This window comes from Haliotis rufescens, unplaced genomic scaffold (assembly GCF_023055435.1).
Source record: "Haliotis rufescens isolate VD_foot unplaced genomic scaffold, xgHalRufe1.0.p SCAF_4, whole genome shotgun sequence".
Lineage (NCBI taxonomy): Eukaryota > Metazoa > Mollusca > Gastropoda > Lepetellida > Haliotidae > Haliotis > Haliotis rufescens.
In genome coordinates, this window is record NW_025964112.1 from 11,103,624 (window position 1) to 11,121,452 (window position 17,829).

General features: G+C 40.6%; 1 protein-coding gene across 1 annotated transcript; it reads right to left on the reverse strand.

Annotated features, from left to right (window-relative positions):
• Positions 1 to 5,327: 5,327 nt before the first annotated feature.
• LOC124112311 (innexin unc-9-like) lies at positions 5,328 to 17,802 on the reverse strand. Its single transcript, XM_046472363.2, has 4 exons — positions 17,698 to 17,802; positions 10,415 to 10,610; positions 7,735 to 7,875; positions 5,328 to 6,699 (listed from the first exon to the last, which is right to left on the reverse strand). Coding segments are annotated over exons 1-4 (1,296 nt in total). The 5' UTR covers positions 17,700 to 17,802; the 3' UTR covers positions 5,328 to 5,742.
• Between the last annotated feature and the right edge of the window lie 27 nt (positions 17,803 to 17,829).

Consider the following 17,829-nt stretch of genomic DNA (forward strand, 5'->3'; position numbering starts at 1 on the left):
TGCAAATTGGGCACACGTTAAGTGCAGATTGGACACATGGTAAGTTCAGATTGGGCACATGGTAAGTGTAGATTGGACACATGGTAAGTGCAGATTGGGCACATGGTAAGTGCAGATTGGACACATGGTAAGTGCAGATTGGGCACATGGTAAGTTCAGATTGGACACATGGTAAGTGCAAATTGGGCACACGTTAAGTGCAGATTGGACACATGGTAAGTTCAGATTGGGCACATGGTAAGTGTAGATTGGACACATGGTAAGTGCAGATTGGGCACATGGTAAGTGCAGATTGGACACAGGGTAAGTGCAGATTGGGCACATGGTAAGTCCAGATTGGGCACATGGTAAGTGCAGATTGGGCACATGGTAAGTGCAGATTGGGCACATGGTAAGTTCAGATTGGGCACATGGTAAGTGCAGATTGGACACATGGTAAGTTCAGATTGGGCACATGGTAAGTGTAGATTGGACACATGGTAAGTTCAGATTGGGCACATGGTAAGTGCAGATTGGGCAGATGGCAAGTTCATATTGGGCACATGGTAAGTGCAGATTGGGCACATGGTAAGTGCAGATTGGGCACATGGTAAGTGTAGATTGGACACATGGTAAGTGCAGATTGGACACATGGTAAGTGCAGATTGGGCACATGGTAAGTTCAGATTGGACACATGGTAAGTTCAGTTTGGGCACATGGTAAGTGTAGATTGGACACATGGTAAGTGCAGATTGGGCACATGGTAAGTTCAGATTGGGCACATGGTAAGTGCAGACTGGACACATGGTAAGTTCAGATTTGGTACACGTTAAGTGCAGATTGGACACATGGTAAGTGCAGAATGGGCACACGTTAAGTGAATGTTGGACACATGGTAAGTGCAGATTGGGCACATGGTAAGTGGAGATTGGGCACATTGGTGCGTAGTGATTGGACACATGCTACGTGATACTTTATACATTCCACGTGTGGATTTGACACATGGTTTGTTTGGTACATGGTGAGCGACTTATTACCACGTACATGTATTACATTCTAATTTGGCACATATGCGTTTGTAATGGCCACAGGTACTTTGTATTGGGCACACGTGCGTTTGTATTGGGCACACGTGCGTTTGTATTTGGCACACGTGCGTTTGTATTCGGCACATGGGCGTTTGTATTGGGCACATGTGCGTTTGTATTCGGCACATGGACGTTTGTATTGGGCACATGTACGTTTGTATTGGGCACACGTGCGTTTGTATTTGGCACATGGACTTTTGTATTGGGCACACGTGCGTTTGTATTGGGCATATGGACTTTTGTATTGGGCACACGTGCGTTTGTATTGGGCACATGGACTTTTGTATTCGGCACATGTACGTTTGTATTCGGCACATGTACGTTTGTTTTCGGCATATCAACGTTTCTATTAGGCACATGTGTATTTGTATTGAGCATTTGTACGTTTGTATTGGGCACATGGACGTTTGTATCGAGCACATTGTACTTTCACTGTGCTACTACACTGATGTTTTTCATAATATCACAATAATGTCGTTATTGATATGATATCAGTAATAATCGTGATATATTTTTTTAATTTCTTACCCTGACAAGGGTGAAGCATGGAACAACTCGTGATCGATAACCGTTTTTTTCTGTTATGTTATGTTATAACCCTACTGCACAACACTGTATGTTAAGCAATCAAGGTGTGCACAACTAATTATTCTCTCAAAGAGACATAATGATTTGCCAAAAAATAGACGTTATGTTAAGCTTGTCAGATTTTTTTATTACCCATATGCTCATATGTCTGTTACAAGCATTATTTCCCAAGGTCGTTCCCAGCAGGTTAGTGAGTAACGGGTGTATTCTACTAAAAATGTTATAAGTTGATAACATAGCAAGAATTATACAAACTGTAAAATTAATATGCCTTTAATTATCCGACATTATTCAGTTCGGCATGCCATTGTTATCTTACATTTTAATAAAACAGGCTTGTGCACAACTGTGTCATAAAACATACATTTTGGCAAACATGAAATACTGGCATTGTCCCATACAACAGTAATAACATACAGCTACATTCCAGTGGTACCGTTTAATGGAACCAAGAATACCGATAGCGTCATTGCTGTTCAAACGTCTCGGTAGGGTTATCTTCAATGCGTGGACTGCTTCTGTAGATGAAGGCAACAATCCCACTAGCTCTGTGTCGCTGCCGTTCTCGTGTCCCCGTTACAGACATAATGAGTCAATAAACACAAATAATGTCTCACGGTTCTGACACTGCAATCTAATGTTTGTTTACATTAGGATCTAATTTGCAGACAAACTGCATGACTAACCAGCGTCATAAACGTGCAATGGGTCCACCAAAGGATACACGTCTGAGAGCTTTCGCACGCGTTATGCTAAAACGCCAATCCTCTTCACTTCACTTCTACTCACTCACTCACTCACTCAATCAATCACTCACTCACTCACTCACTCACTCACTCACTTGGATGCCCATTCTTAAAAGTTTGTCACTCACCTTAAAAAATATATGAAATTTTGATTCAAGACATTATATCCTGCAATTTGGCGGCATGTTGCCGCCGGTATTCGCTGTGCGGAGATGTGTTCATCATAAAACGTTTTACATAATCTATGTACTTATGTACGAAAGCCTAATGTGCCACTTTGGTAGCATATTGGTAGCATTTGGTAGAATCTTGGTAGCATATATATATTTCTTTAAATCGAATTTCCACGTTATTTAAATTAATTGTTTATTTTCTCAAAATTTTGAGTTTTTTCTTGTACTTTCGATAAATTTATCGTTATTTCAAATTTATTTCAAAACTCGAAATTTCGACTTTTTTCTCGTTGCATTGAGTTTTTTTTCTTTATTACGATTAATTTCTCGTTATTTCAATTTTTTTCTCGTTGCTTCGAGTTTTTTCTCGTCACTCCGATATTTTCTCGTTATTTCAATTTTTTATAGAAAACTTGAAATTCGAGAAAATAATTGAAATAACGAGAAAATAATCAGAGCAGCGAGAAATAATTCGAAATTTTGAGAAAATAATTGAAATAACGAGAAATTTCGATTAAAAAAACGAATGCCACCAAAGTGGAGTAGAGTTTTGCTGACTTGACCCTGTCTAGCAATCCGTGCTCATTAACCACGGTTACCATAGATAACTCACCTTGACATGTAATGCAAAGAGAAGTGTTGATACCCTCATCATTCAAATGATGGAATGGGCTGTCCAGTCGTCTTAGGCCCCGCATGTCCTTTGGCAGAGTTGTGTCTCTTAGGCGTGCCAGAAACCTATGATCGTGGGTTCGAATCCCAGTTATAAGCACCACATCCGTGCTCGTGGGTTTCACCATTGTAGTAAGCGTCTAAGACCTGCATCACTTTGGGCTTTTCTCCCATATCAAGCACGCTGTGAAATACCTTTCAAAGCGAAGATAAATCAAACACTCGATTGTTATGAGATCAGTTCTTATTTCTTAAAAGGTCTTGAATGGGGCATGAATGTTCATCTGTGCTTTTACATGGGTGATCAATCAATTGTCGGAAAATTTAAACGTGTCAAATGTTTGGTTTCAAAGAAATGATTAAGCGTGACAACACTGGGCACGTAAAATCAAAACAATGATAAAAAGGTTACGATACATAATGTACACTGAAAAAATGTATGGTTTGCAGGAAATATTGTTGTTTGGTACAAAGGATAATATAACCCCCAGTTCCTGCCAATAAGTGAAATACAACCATAATAGGTACAATTTGTGAAGTCCATTTTAGGTTTTCCGAGGTGGTATATTGCTGGAATATTCCAAAAGGCGGCGTAAACCTATACTCACTCTTGAAAAAAACACAAAACACGTCAAGTAATAAGCAAAATAGGTTTATTGTAAAGAAAATAAAAAGAATATATATATATATATTCTCGTGAACACATCTTTGCAAAATACTGATTGGTCATATGTTTCTATTAAACATCGATACAAATGATATACAAAATGGAATTTGTTTTCTATTCTGTTCACTTAGCGAGTGATAAAAGACATGTATGTATATACGAAGGGTGGTGTCAGGTTTCAAGGTTGACTAGAGGAGGTATTGTTTCAAGGGGAAATGCATATGGTTGAAATGCCGATTACATAAAGCAACACGAGTCAATATCTACAAACTACGAGTCGACACACGGAAACTCTGTTTATTCTCCGGGTGTGAAAACTATTCAATCTAAAACTACAGACCAATCTCATCACAGGTATAAGAGTAAAATTACTTACGAATACGGTTATCAGATTCAAGCGTCCTATGTTGTGACCAATATGCTTTTATGTACTCGCAAAAAATTCAAAATTGAAATACAGAAATTGTAAAAAGCACCAATTCAAAGTGAAATACGCATCATCAAGCGATTAAGGAATCTGAACACTTTCAGGTGGGTTTGTTAATACTGTAAAACACCGTTACACTGTACCGAGTTACGTCCCTTCAGTTATACACAGGGGCGGTTGGGTAGCCTAGTGGTTAAAGCGTTGGCTCGTCAAGCCGAAGACCCGGGTTCGATTCCCGACATGGGTACAATGTGTGAAGCCCATTTCTGGTGTCCCCCGCCGTGATATTGCTGGAATATTGCTAAAAGCGGCGTAAAACCATACTCACTCACTCACTCACTCAGTTATACACATACTGGTATATCGAAGTACCCACCAATAAGCTACTTGAAAAAGGGGCTTCCTGACTAGCAGGGGGTCACTTCAATGGTACAAAGGTTTAATGCATAACCCATAACAGATAAACATTGCACATACGTCACTGAGATTCTGACGAGACAGGGGTCTAAGCCACAAAAGGCGGAACGAGATGCAGGAAGACTATTCTAGGTCTAGAGCCAATGTAAGTAGTGTCATGTGACATTGGTTCATTGTATTTAGGGTAAACATCAAGTCCAAGATATATATACAGCATGAAATGTGAAGTAACAGACAGGTGAAGCAGTGTTGGGACTACTTGAATCAGACTTGCTGGGACTGCCATTTTCTCCAAGCGAAGCCCCCTTTAACTGTCACATACGCAACATGAGATACGGTGTAAAATGGTAACACAAGGATATGTTGCTATTTTACGTCAGTAGTAAATAATCACTATCACAGGAAGATGACGATCTGGATCAATCACAAAGGACAAGCATAGAAACATGAACATCGCAATATAAATATATTGTTATGTTTAAGTTTATATATATATATATATATATATATATATATATATATATATATATATATATATATATATATATATATATATATATATATATGAAAATTCACATAATACAGAACAAAAATAAAAATATATCTTTACATAATTTGATATATTTGCATGTACAGTCTTTGATTTACAGCATCAGAAAAAAGTGAAAATGTTGTTTTGTAATTACAAGAAATGAAAGCTTTTTGTGTGTTATAGGGTACATATATTCCTAGAATCTGAGCAGTCGTTATTACATGCAGAACATGACAATTTATTGAAAAAGAAAAAATATTGATGATCTTTTAAAAAAAAATGATATCCTTCCGTTTTGGGCAATTGTGTAAAACCTCTCTGCATTTACACTTCAACATCTTTTAATAAACAGCACCTCAGAGTATAAAGTGTGAAACTATTTCTTGATACAATTATAAGTAAATGCAGTGATGATCTTCCGTGTTGAGCAATGGGGTATCCACTCCATGTACCTACAGGTCAACTTCTTTCAATTTCCTGAGTTGCGTTGTGGCGCCATGTTTCTCATCTGCAATCACCTCCATCTCCATCTTGTCCCTGTTTTCTAGCTCCTGTTTTCTCTGTTCTTTCCTTTCGTACCTTATTTCTCTGTTTTTGATGAAGAGGCGCCACAACTCCTGCACGATGTCCCCCAATACCATGATACTGGAGTTGTTGGCCACCGCTCTCAGAACCAGAACCCCGTCATCCCGAATATAATCATCAATAAACTTGCGACATAGCTCTTTTTCATCGGCAACGTTCACGAACAGGCTCAAATACTTTTCGACGTAACGCACCCGGTTACGCCTAAAGATGAGGTTGTAGCACCACATGAGCGTCGATACTGCGTTGACACAGACGAGGAGCAGCAGCCAGAACCACAGGATAGCAAAGATCTTCTCAGACAACATGTTGATTGAAAGGACGCACTGGTAAGTGTAGGTGAGGATGTTCTGTTGTTGACGTATTTTGACGTCACAGTATGTGACTCTTGGAAACGCCCTGGTTTCCTTGACTTCGCCATCTGCCAGAAGGTTGGTGAACACCAGAACGCCAAAGTTGGTGAAATCGAATCCGAGGAGTGCGTTAAGGAGGAAATATTGTCCAACTGCGTTAGCCAAATATAAAATCTTGGAAAAGAAATACAGTCCAACTAAATATGTTCCATTGCGGGATCCAAGGGGGAAGAATAGGATGCTAAGTCTGGACATCCGGTGGCGCATGCGCGAGAAGATGGTATATCTACGTTCGCGTTCAAAGATAAGCCAGCTGTGAATATAGGCAGCAATGTTGTTGATGGTCGTGGCTCTTTTCTTTGGCTCTGAGTATTGAGTATCCTGTGAAAGGGAGGTAATTTTTTCAATGTTGATCCCGCCGTTGCTTTGGCACAGCTTCCATATCATGTTCGGCATTTTAAACATCAGAGCCTGAAAATATGAATGTTGTTATACGCATTATGACTCGGTAGTGTGCTATTGGGAGGGTGCAGCTTTACAAATTGTCACTTTATAGGTGAGGTGAGGTGAGGTGAGGTGAGGTGAGGTGAGGTGAAAAGGGGTTTAACGTCGCGTCCAGGATGATTGCACTTATGAAGCGACGTGTGTGTGTGTGTGTGTGTCTGTGTGTGTGTCTGTGTCTGTGTCTGTGTGTGTCTGTGTCTGTGTGTGTGTGACCGATGCCGATTTATAGTGCTAGCCCACTGAGATACCATTTAAACAGTATACTGACTCCGAGCCGACCAGTCTTTGTTTTAGTCCCTTAATGCCGAGTGCCAGGCAGGTTAATATTTAACGGTAGGACGCGGCCGGGGATCGAACCCCGGACCTTCCTCTCTCTCTCTCTCTCTCCGAGCGGACGCTCGACCACTAGACCACGGAGGCGGTCCACTATGTAGGACGTAACTTACATATTGTTTGTAAAATAGGACATCGGCATGGAGACTATATTTTATTACATGCATTGCGGTCTGTGTTATTGTGAAATAAAAGAAATCGTGGTAGGCGTCGTTGGTGTCATTATCATCATTAGCTGCTTCATCATCATCATCATCATCATCTTCATCAGTATAATTATCAACGACGAAGACGTTGTGTTCATATTTAATAGCGTTGTAAAGGGGAGGAGAGAGAGTAGATTTGCATATTACGCAATATAACGCAATTTTGATCGCCCCCCATGTCCCCATCCTCGTATAAATTTGTATTATAAAATACCTAGAATGTTTCACGACGGGTGCTATCTGTCCTTGGTTTCATCACTGACATTTAGTTTGGGCCTTAGTTTACATTATTAACTTTAACAGAGATAAATAACCCTTTGTCGTGTTTAGTATCACGTTGGCCGTCAACGTCAAATCTAGCCTTGATGAAGCCTTGATGAAGCCTTGATTTAGCAGGTACCTCAGTCGACAAGTATGATGACATAGGAAAGAAAAAGAGAATAAGAGAAGCATCGAGACTCACCTGGACTAAGAGAATGAGAGGAAGCCATTGGTAGTACTTGAGTTCCCCCTTTAGACGCTCCTTCTCCTCCACGGGGAGGGGATGGGTCAGAGGGGCGTCGTAGGTGTTCTTCACCCAGCAGGCGTTGTGAATATAGTCCGCCTGAAAAAGTAAATGTTATACTTCAGAGGTGAGTTAAAATGGGATTTAACGTCGCGTCCAAGCTTATTGCACTTATATAGCGACTTGCACGTGCGTGTGTGTGTGTGTGTGTGTGCGTGCGTGCGCGCGTGCGTGCGTGCGTGCGTGCGTGCGTGCGTGCGTGCGTGCGTGCTTGTAATGTTCGGACTTCTGTCGGTTTTATAATACTAGCCCTATGAGATGCCATGCCGCAGGGACACCCCACTCAGACACGGTAAAGTGAGTCCTGGCGTTGTTTTAACACCTTACCGTCGGTACCAGGTAGGGTAGCAACAAGTACCATCTTATAGTGTCGTTTTGTATGACGCGGCTGGGGATCAAAACACAGACCTTCTGTTCTATTTTCACTTGACCACAGAAGCGATTCTAACATTTTTAGATGTCTGGGGTGATCAAATACATACACAACCGTATAAACTGACGCCCTCTGATGACGTATACCCGTAAAAATTCACACCCTCTCGGATGGCGTATACCGTACACACTGACCCCCTCTGATGACGTATACCCGTAGACACTGACCCCCCTCCGATGGCGTGAACCCGTTCACACTGACCCCCTCTGATGGCGTATACCCGTAGACACTGACCCCCTCCGATGACGTATACCCGTACACACTGACCCCCTCTGATGGCGTATACCCGTACACACTGACCCCCTTCCGATGGCGTGAACCCGTTCACACTGACCCCCTCTGATGGCGTATACCCGTTCACACTGACCCCCTCTGATGACGTATACCAGTACACGATGACCCCCTCTGATGACGTAAACCCGTAGACACTGACCCCCTCCGATGACGTATACCCGTTCACACTGACCCCCTCTGATGACGTATACCCGTTCACACTGACCCCCTCTGATGACGTATACCCGTTCACACTGACCCCCTCTGATGATGTATACCCGTTCACACTGACCCCCCTCTGATGACGTATACCCGTTCACACTGAGCCCCTCTGATGACGTATACCCGTTCACACTGACACCCTCTGATGACGTATACCCGTTCACACTGACCCCCTCTGATGGCGTATACCCATAGACACTGACCCCCTTCCGATGACGTATACCCGTTCACACTGACCCCCCTCTGATGACGTATACCCGTTCACACTGACCCCCTCTGATGACGTATACCCGTTCACACTGACCCCCTCTGATGACGTATACGCGTTCACACTGACCACCTCTGATGGCGTATACCGTACACCCTGACCCCCTCTGATAGCGTATACCGTACACCCTGACCCCCTCTGATGACGTATACCGTACACCCTGACCACCTCTGATGGCGTATACCGTACACGATGACCCCCTCTGATGACGTATACCGTACACCCTGAGCCCCTCTGATGGCGTATACGCGTTCACACTGACCCCCTCTGATGGCGTATACCGTACACCCTGACCCCCTCTGATAGCGTATACCGTACACCCTGACCACCTCTGATGACGTATACGCGTTCACACTGACCCCCTCTGATGGCGTATACCGTTCACACTGACCCCCTCTGATGACGTATACCCGTTCACACTGACACCCTCTGATGACGTATACCCGTTCACACTGACCCCCTCTGATGGCGTATACCCATAGACACTGACCCCCTTCCGATGACGTATACCCGTTCACACTGACCCCCCTCTGATGACGTATACCCGTTCACACTGACCCCCTCTGATGACGTATACCCGTTCACACTGACCCCCTCTGATGACGTATACGCGTTCACACTGACCACCTCTGATGGCGTATACCGTACACCCTGACCCCCTCTGATAGCGTATACCGTACACCCTGACCACCTCTGATGGCGTATACCGTACACGATGACCCCCTCTGATGACGTATACCGTACACCCTGAGCCCCTCTGATGACGTATACGCGTTCACACTGACCCCCTCTGATGGCGTATACCGTACACCCTGACCCCCTCTGATAGCGTATACCGTACACCCTGACCACCTCTGATGACGTATACGCGTTCACACTGACCCCCTCTGATGGCGTATACCGTACACCCTGACCCCCTCTGATGACGTATACGCGTTCACACTGACCCCCTCTGATGACGTATACCCGTTCACACTGACCCCCTCTGATGGCGTATACCGTACACCCTGACCCCGTCTGATGACGTATACGCGTTCACACTGACCCCCTCTGATGGCGTATACCGTACACCCTGACCCCCTCTGATGACGTATACCCGTTCACACTGACCCCCTCTGATGACGTATACCCGTTCACACTGACAACCTCTGATGGCGTATACCGTACACCCTGACCCCCTCTAATGGCGTATACCGTACACCCTGACCCCCTCTGATGGCCTTTACCCGTTCACACTGACCCCCTCTGATGGCGTATACCCGTTCACACTGACCCCCTCTGATGGCGTATACCCGTTCACACTGACCCCCTCTGATGGCGTATACCCGTTCACACTGACCCCCTCTGGTGACCTAAGGCCAGTGACCACATTACCCACGTACATGGTCGGTATCCTTGGAGATCCAGCACTTGATGGGGCTGCCGGCGAACTGAGTTGTTGTGATGACGAGACAGAAGAATGTGAGGAGGAATGTCGTCCAGTTGTGGTTGAGGCGGTCGGAGAAACCGTCGTCACAGGGAACGCCGACCCCCACGAGGTCTGAGGCCGAGCCGAATAATGATCCGAGCACACTAAGCCTGGTAAACCATCAATAAAAAACAAGGAAATAAAACACATTGTTCTTCACTTTCAAAAGATATCTACACATCCCTCAATATTATTATAAGTTTCCTAATACCCATAAATTGACATGACTATTTTCCCAAAACAGCACAAAACACTTGCGAATTTTTATTGTAGATTAAGCTCTCTTGAAATGAATGAGTTCTAACATGCAAACAATTGGTAAAGAACTATGTTTTAAATTGTTCTATGCATATTTATCTTATTTTAAAAATATATTTTATTCCAGTACCACCGTGGGTTGTTTTGAGTATATAAATGAATGAATAAATGTTACTCAAGTATATACGTATTTGTATTCATCATCTTTTTCATTAATACATAGCTATGAAACATGTAGTTTGAAGTTACTTATTCGAGCATGGCGGATGATATTCGAATGCCCGGATGTTCCAGGTGTCCCGCTGTCTCCGATGTAAATTATAGGGATGTCACGATAAAACTATCTCCCGATACGGCGCGCATCATGATCCTTGTTCACGATACGAATGGGAGGCGATAATTTATTAGCGGTAATTGTGCGTGATTCTTTTTATACCACAGGAAAAAAACACACTTTTAAAACGGCTTGAACTTCCTGAATATCTGGTCTCATATTTGTAGATATATAGGTCTCATTCCAATCAATTTTATTCAAATTTCAGAGAAAACTGTAGTGTCAAAACCAGTTCGAAAAGACTAGAACAGAATGTAAGTTCTATAACTATGTACATTGTACAATGTAAAAAAAGCATAAATTAATAATGATAAAATTGTTTATTAAAATGTGGGTTGAACCCATTTTGCATTGAAGTTTTTAATGTCCCATGGGTGAGTGAGTGAGTTTGGTTTAACGCCGATGTTAACAGTATTCCAGTTATATCACGGCGTGTCAGCTTAATGTGGGAGGTAAGTGATGCAGGTCTCAGACGTTTACCACTTCTGTGAAACCCACGAGCGCGGGTATGGTTCTGACAAACCTAGAAACATAATTAGGGCGAACCGGGATTCGAACCCACAATCATAGGTTTGTGGCATGTCCAATGGACGCAACTTCACAGCGAATCGCGGCGCCTTAGACGACTGGGCCAGCCTTGCCCGTGGTTAAATATGAATACAGGTAAAGGCGTATCGCGTGTCATCTCTGAATATTTTCGATGGATTGGTGAATCTCGACATCCCTAGTGAATAACTATCTTGTAATTCCAAAATGTCTAAATGTTTGAAACGAATTCTAGAAAATATAGCACTGGTAATTCGTGTTTTCCCTTGATATTTCTAATATTAGTGGTTTTCTGAGAAGGGAACGATACGCACATGGCGCACCACCCACTACATTTAAAGTAGGCTAACTATCAATACATTGGAGCTGTTATAAGCGATCGGGAATATTGCTTAACTCAGCGTAAAACCTATACACCCACACACTCCATCGAAAATGAAATGCAAATAAACAGAAATTCTTTGAAAAATTTCATTTTGTTCAGATCACTTGTTTTAATAACAATGGAATGGAAATCACCCTGTCTGGAAATGATTCCGAGATTTTATGAGAAACTAAACGGTTTACGTGCATACTGTCATCACGTTCCTGCAGATACATATCAGGTTCTGACAACGCGGATGCAACACAAGGGACATAACTCCTTAAACGCCCGCGTTATAAATACCAGTCGAGCTTTCTCCCAACAACAACATCGATGATCACTGCTCGAGCGTTTCTACAGGGAAATTTCCTAAGTCTGACGGAAATGTACGAGCCGTGCTGACTGTCATGTGACCTGGTTATTTGAGTCGGCTATTGCAACAGACCCGGACGCTGCTCTTGGACCCCGGAAATCCCCGTTGGACTTGGGAGTGTTATCAGTGACAGTCAACATGACTAAGAACAATGCAACTTTCACACAGTGCGATGCAATAACAACTTCATTCTTTGATAAAATGGATTTTGGGTCCACACGTTATTGAAACTTGCACGTATACATTTGTTAATTTGGTCACGTGACACAATTCCAGCACGAAGGCACGTTTGTTGTTTTAAAAGTAATTGTTTCATTTTTGTATCAAAATGAACATATACATTTGTCAAAATAAGATGGAATAACTTCTGCGTGGTCTCTTTCAGTAATGTTTTGGTGTTTGTTCTAACCTTATAAAAGTGTAAACATTGTTGTCTCCGAAAATAAACAACATGCCTTTTTAGTGTAGTGGTTAAATCCATTTATTGCAAACCCAGTTATACCTTTTGTGCAATGTTTAAGCAAAGACTTATAGATAATCATATACAAGAATGTAATTGTACTATATCTAAATCATCAAATCTGTCTCTTTATTGTAATATCAAAGCTGTTTTGGGTTGCGAAATATACTTAGATATTTTACCTTAAGAAGATATCTTACTTTGAAAATCTGCTCACAAGTTAAAATAGAAACTGGCCGTTATATCAATATAAATAGAAATTGTAGATATTGTGATTTTTGTAAACAATCTAACATTGATGTTATCGGGGATGAGTATCATTTCTTATTTAAATGTCCAAAGTTAAACAATTATAGAGTTAAATATATTACTGCATATTACTTTTAAAACTAAGTAAAGATTAAATGAAAAAGATTCAATATCCCGAAAGGCTGCTAGCCCGTGGACAGTTATATTTGACGCGGACCAGTAATCATTTTGTGTCCTCTGTCCTATCTGCCGAGTACTAGTATTATATTCTAATTACTAATTGTATTAACAGCAGATTGAAACCAACATTTACGTTTTACTGAAACAATGTCATACATGTTCTATACTTTCCTCATAACTACCCGGTACACATGCCTGCGTTCTTTGCTACTAGTACGAGATGATTCATGTGTTCTTTGCTACAAGTACGAGATAGTTCATGTGTTCTTTGCTACTAGTACGAGATAGTTCATGTGTTCTTTGCTACTAGTACGAGATAGGTCATGTGTTCTTTGCTACTAGTACGAGATAGTTCATGTGTTCTTTGCTACTAGTACGAGATAGTTCATGTGTTCTTTGCTACTAGTTCGAGTGCCTGTATTCTTTACTACTAGTTGAGGATAGTGCCTGTATTCTTAACTACTAGTTGAGGATAGTGCTTGTGTTCTTTGCTACTAGTACAGGATAGTGCTTGTGTCCCTTGCTGCTAGTTGAGGATAGTGCCTGTATTCTTTACTACTAGTTGGGAATAGTGTTTCTGTTCTTTGCTATTAGTTGAGGATAGTGTTTGTGTTCTTTGCTACTAGTACAGGATAGTGCTTTTGTTCTTTACTACTAGTTGAGAATAGTGTCTGTGTTCTTTGCTACTACTTGAGGATAGTGCTTGTGTCCCTTGCTACTAGTTGAGGATAGTGCCTGTATTCTTTACTACTAGTTGGGAATAGTGTTTCTGTTCTTTGCTACTAGTTGGGGATAGTGCTTGTGTTCTTTGCTAGTAGTTAAGGATAGTGCTTGTGTTCTTTGCTATTAGTTTATTAGTTGAGGATAGTGCCTGTTTTCTTTGCTACTAGTTGAGGATAGTGCATATATTCTTTACTACTCGTTGAGGATAGTGTTTCTGTTCTTAGCTACTAGTTGAGAATAGTGCCTGTATTCTTTACTACTAGTTGAGGATAGTGTTTCCGTTCTTAGCTACTAGTTGAGGATAGAGCCTCTATTCTTTACTACTAGTTGAGGATAGTGCCTGTATTCTTTACTAGTTGAGGATAGTGCATATATTCTTTACTACTCGTTGAGGATAGTGTTTCTGTTCTTTGCTACTAGTTTAGGATAGTGCTTGTGTTCTTTGCTACTATTTCAGGATAGAGCTCATGTTCGTAGCTACTGGTTGAGGATAGTGCCTGTGTTCTTTGCTTCTAGTTGAGGATAGTGCTTGTGTTCTTTGTTACTTGTACAGGGTAGTGTATGTGTTCTTTGCTACTATTTCAGGATAGTGTTTCTGTTCTTTGCTACTAGTTGAGGGTAGTGCTTGTGTTATTTGCTACTTGTTGAGGATAGTGCTTTTGTTCTTTGCGACCAGTACAGGAAAGTTGTCTGGTAAGGGCTGCTCGTCAGTTGGACCAGTTTAATTTAAAAGTTTTTCAAGTTTGGAATACCTACATAAAAAGTTGAAAATGCCAAGCATATTCTTACTCTTGATTATATTGTCACAATCACAACGTCTGAAATTGCCCCTCAGTGAACTTTGAAACAATAACAACCATACACTAGGTGTTTCAAGCAATGGGCATTTCCACATTTAATCTCTCTTCACGAGATAGAGAAATGGATTTTCAATGAAAATTACAGTGACCATCTCGTTACAAAAGAAAACAAGAAAAATTCGTCATGTACTATATTCGTTTTGACACTTCATATTAAATAATGCTAAGGTCTATTTCGTTTACGTAAAATAGTTGTATAGTCAGATTGCTCGTTGTTATGATATCAATGGGCAGATATGTTATGCATCATACATATCTTATGCATTATCTATTTTTTGGTGATTGGTGTCACATCCTAAATTGATGACCAGAAGAAAATTCATGGCATTGTCAGTCTATCAGGACAGCACAGATCAAGGCAAGATTTGTGTACAAACACTTTTAACTCTTAAATACCCCGGCTCTATCATACCTTCACACCCGTTTCTATTTTACAGAAATTCGTGGAAAAACCTGATGAAATGCCCATGCATATGAAATTCATCGTACCTCCTTTAACAGTACATTTCATTTTCATTATTATCATTAGAGTTATTAATGCTAATTGTGGAGTGAGTGAATATTGAATAGCATCATATTTTGCAATATTATTATTCATCCATATCATGATAACATCTGCAGCTAAACATGGTTTGCAATGGAAACAATAATAGCCTCAAACTTTCTTTCTTTTGTTACGGACAATAGAATAGTTCATATAATTCATGAAAGATACAAGGATATTTATCGAAAATGTTATACGCTCGTATGTTTCCCCAAAAGTAATTTTCATATAATTTTACTTTTGGGTATGTTGAAAGTAAAGGAGGCATCCCAAGAAGCACCTAAACTGAAAGAAAGTCTTTATCCGTGTTTGATGATGGATAAGTGAGTGAGTGAGTGAGTATGGTTTTACGCCGCTTTTAGCAATATTCCAGCAATATCACGGCGGGGGACGATGATGGATAAGAATGAAACAAACAAAGAATGGTTATAGAATGATTATGCATTTGATACGGGTAGCATAGTTTAAGACTTCAAGTATTCAGTGTTGTCAGCCTCGTATGATAAGGTTTGCAATTGTTTGGTCAAATCCAATTTTCAAGTGAATACTTTCTTTTGCCCTGTAGTTTATGACGAAGCAGTGAGGATCACATACGTGGTAACCAGTGTTTGGTTATTTGTAAACCTTTATAAAATATTGATATTCTCATATTTGTTTTTCTTCATGTACTCAAAGGCGAAAGAAATTATGATAATGTTTTTATGTTTCATATTGTCATAAAAAGAAGCAAATAACTCCACACTTTCCCGTTGTCTTCCAAGATTAACAGTGTACTGTAGTTTCAGTAGACTGAAGAAGGAAACAAAGGGTTATAATTATTTTAATAGAAACAAACAACAATTTCAAAAATATAATTCTTGCAATTTCTTCTTGCAATATTAATATCATTGGTTATCAATTTTACATTTATATCATCACAGTTACTTTTGTTTTTGAAGATAGAAATATTTAACGCCAACGTCAGAGAATAACAAGCCCCGGTCAAGTAAATTGCTATATAATAATATTATACAATGCACCTTCTTATACTTTCATTGATTTTAAAGACCCGTGAAGATCCGAGTTAGAGTAGATCTTCAGCAACCCATGCTTGTCGTAAGAGGCGACTAACGGGATCGGGTGGTCAGGTTCGCTGACTTGGTTGATGCATGTCATTGTATCCCAGTTATGTGGATAGATGCTCATTATATCAATCACTGGATTGTCTGGTCCAGTCTCGATTATTTACAGACCGCACATACAGCTGGAATGTTGCTGAGTGCGGCGTTAAACAACAAACAAACAAATTTATTCTAATTACAGTTTCAATTGAAACCCAGCACTGAATAAATAAACATTGAAAACGTCGAATAACACGCTTTATATTTCCTCACTGCTTCAATGGAGATCTATTTAACTGGAAGTCAAGGAGATGATCGACATTACATCGAGTTATCGGCTGTTCGACATAGCGTTTAAGACCATATCACCGCCAGTGTTCTGCCGGGACCTAAATCCTCTCTTCAATCGACATATCCACTTAAATGAGTTCGAATATACTAGATTTCCACATTCATGTGCACAACATGCATTTCATACAGACCCTCAAACCAAGAAAATATATCCGAAAACTCTCAAGCAAGTCTACAATTCTTTGCCAAGTCTAGATTTCTTCAGTTTCAGTTTCAGAAATTGAAGAAACACTCTGGGCTCCTTGTTACTATATTTAAACGACACATGAATAAAAGAAAATATTTATATTAATGATAGTCTAGTGTACAAATTTACCAAAGACTACACAAATCCATAATGGCATTTCTAAAGGAAGCGAATGTGGTTATTAGCCTAACAGAGATGTAATAATTATTCCATTTTGTCTGTGATTTTCTGGTGTTTTGTAAAACAAATTTCACAAATGTGGAATTAAATATTAGTCCACAGGGCTCCTAATTATGAGCACACCGTTGCCGTTCTATATGTCTACTTAAGCAAATTATTTACCAAATGCTGTTCTCACATTGCTGACTTCAGAAAGTTTGTTTTCAAATACACTGAGGACAATATCCGTGTCTAACTTCGTGCTAACACTTTATCGTCTTCCTATGTGTGTGTGTAGGGGGGGGGGGGGGGGGGGGGGAATTGTAAACTAATTTTTTAAATTAACGAGACTATGTATACGGTATGTATTGTGATGTAAGATCAATTAGTTAGCTAGTCGTCAAAACACGATTCAGATTAACGAATCATAAAGCGGATAAAGTTGGAAAATAACGAGAAATCATATATTTCTGCTAGACATGCGTAAAGAAGATTTAAAGTTAACTTACATATCACCAGACTTTCTCTTATTTTGACTGACTGTCAACTGAAAGCCAGTGGCTACGTGTTCCGTTATAAGCGGAAATTATGGCGAAATAGCGGGGAGTGGCGATAATACGGACCTTGTAATAGGCTACGTC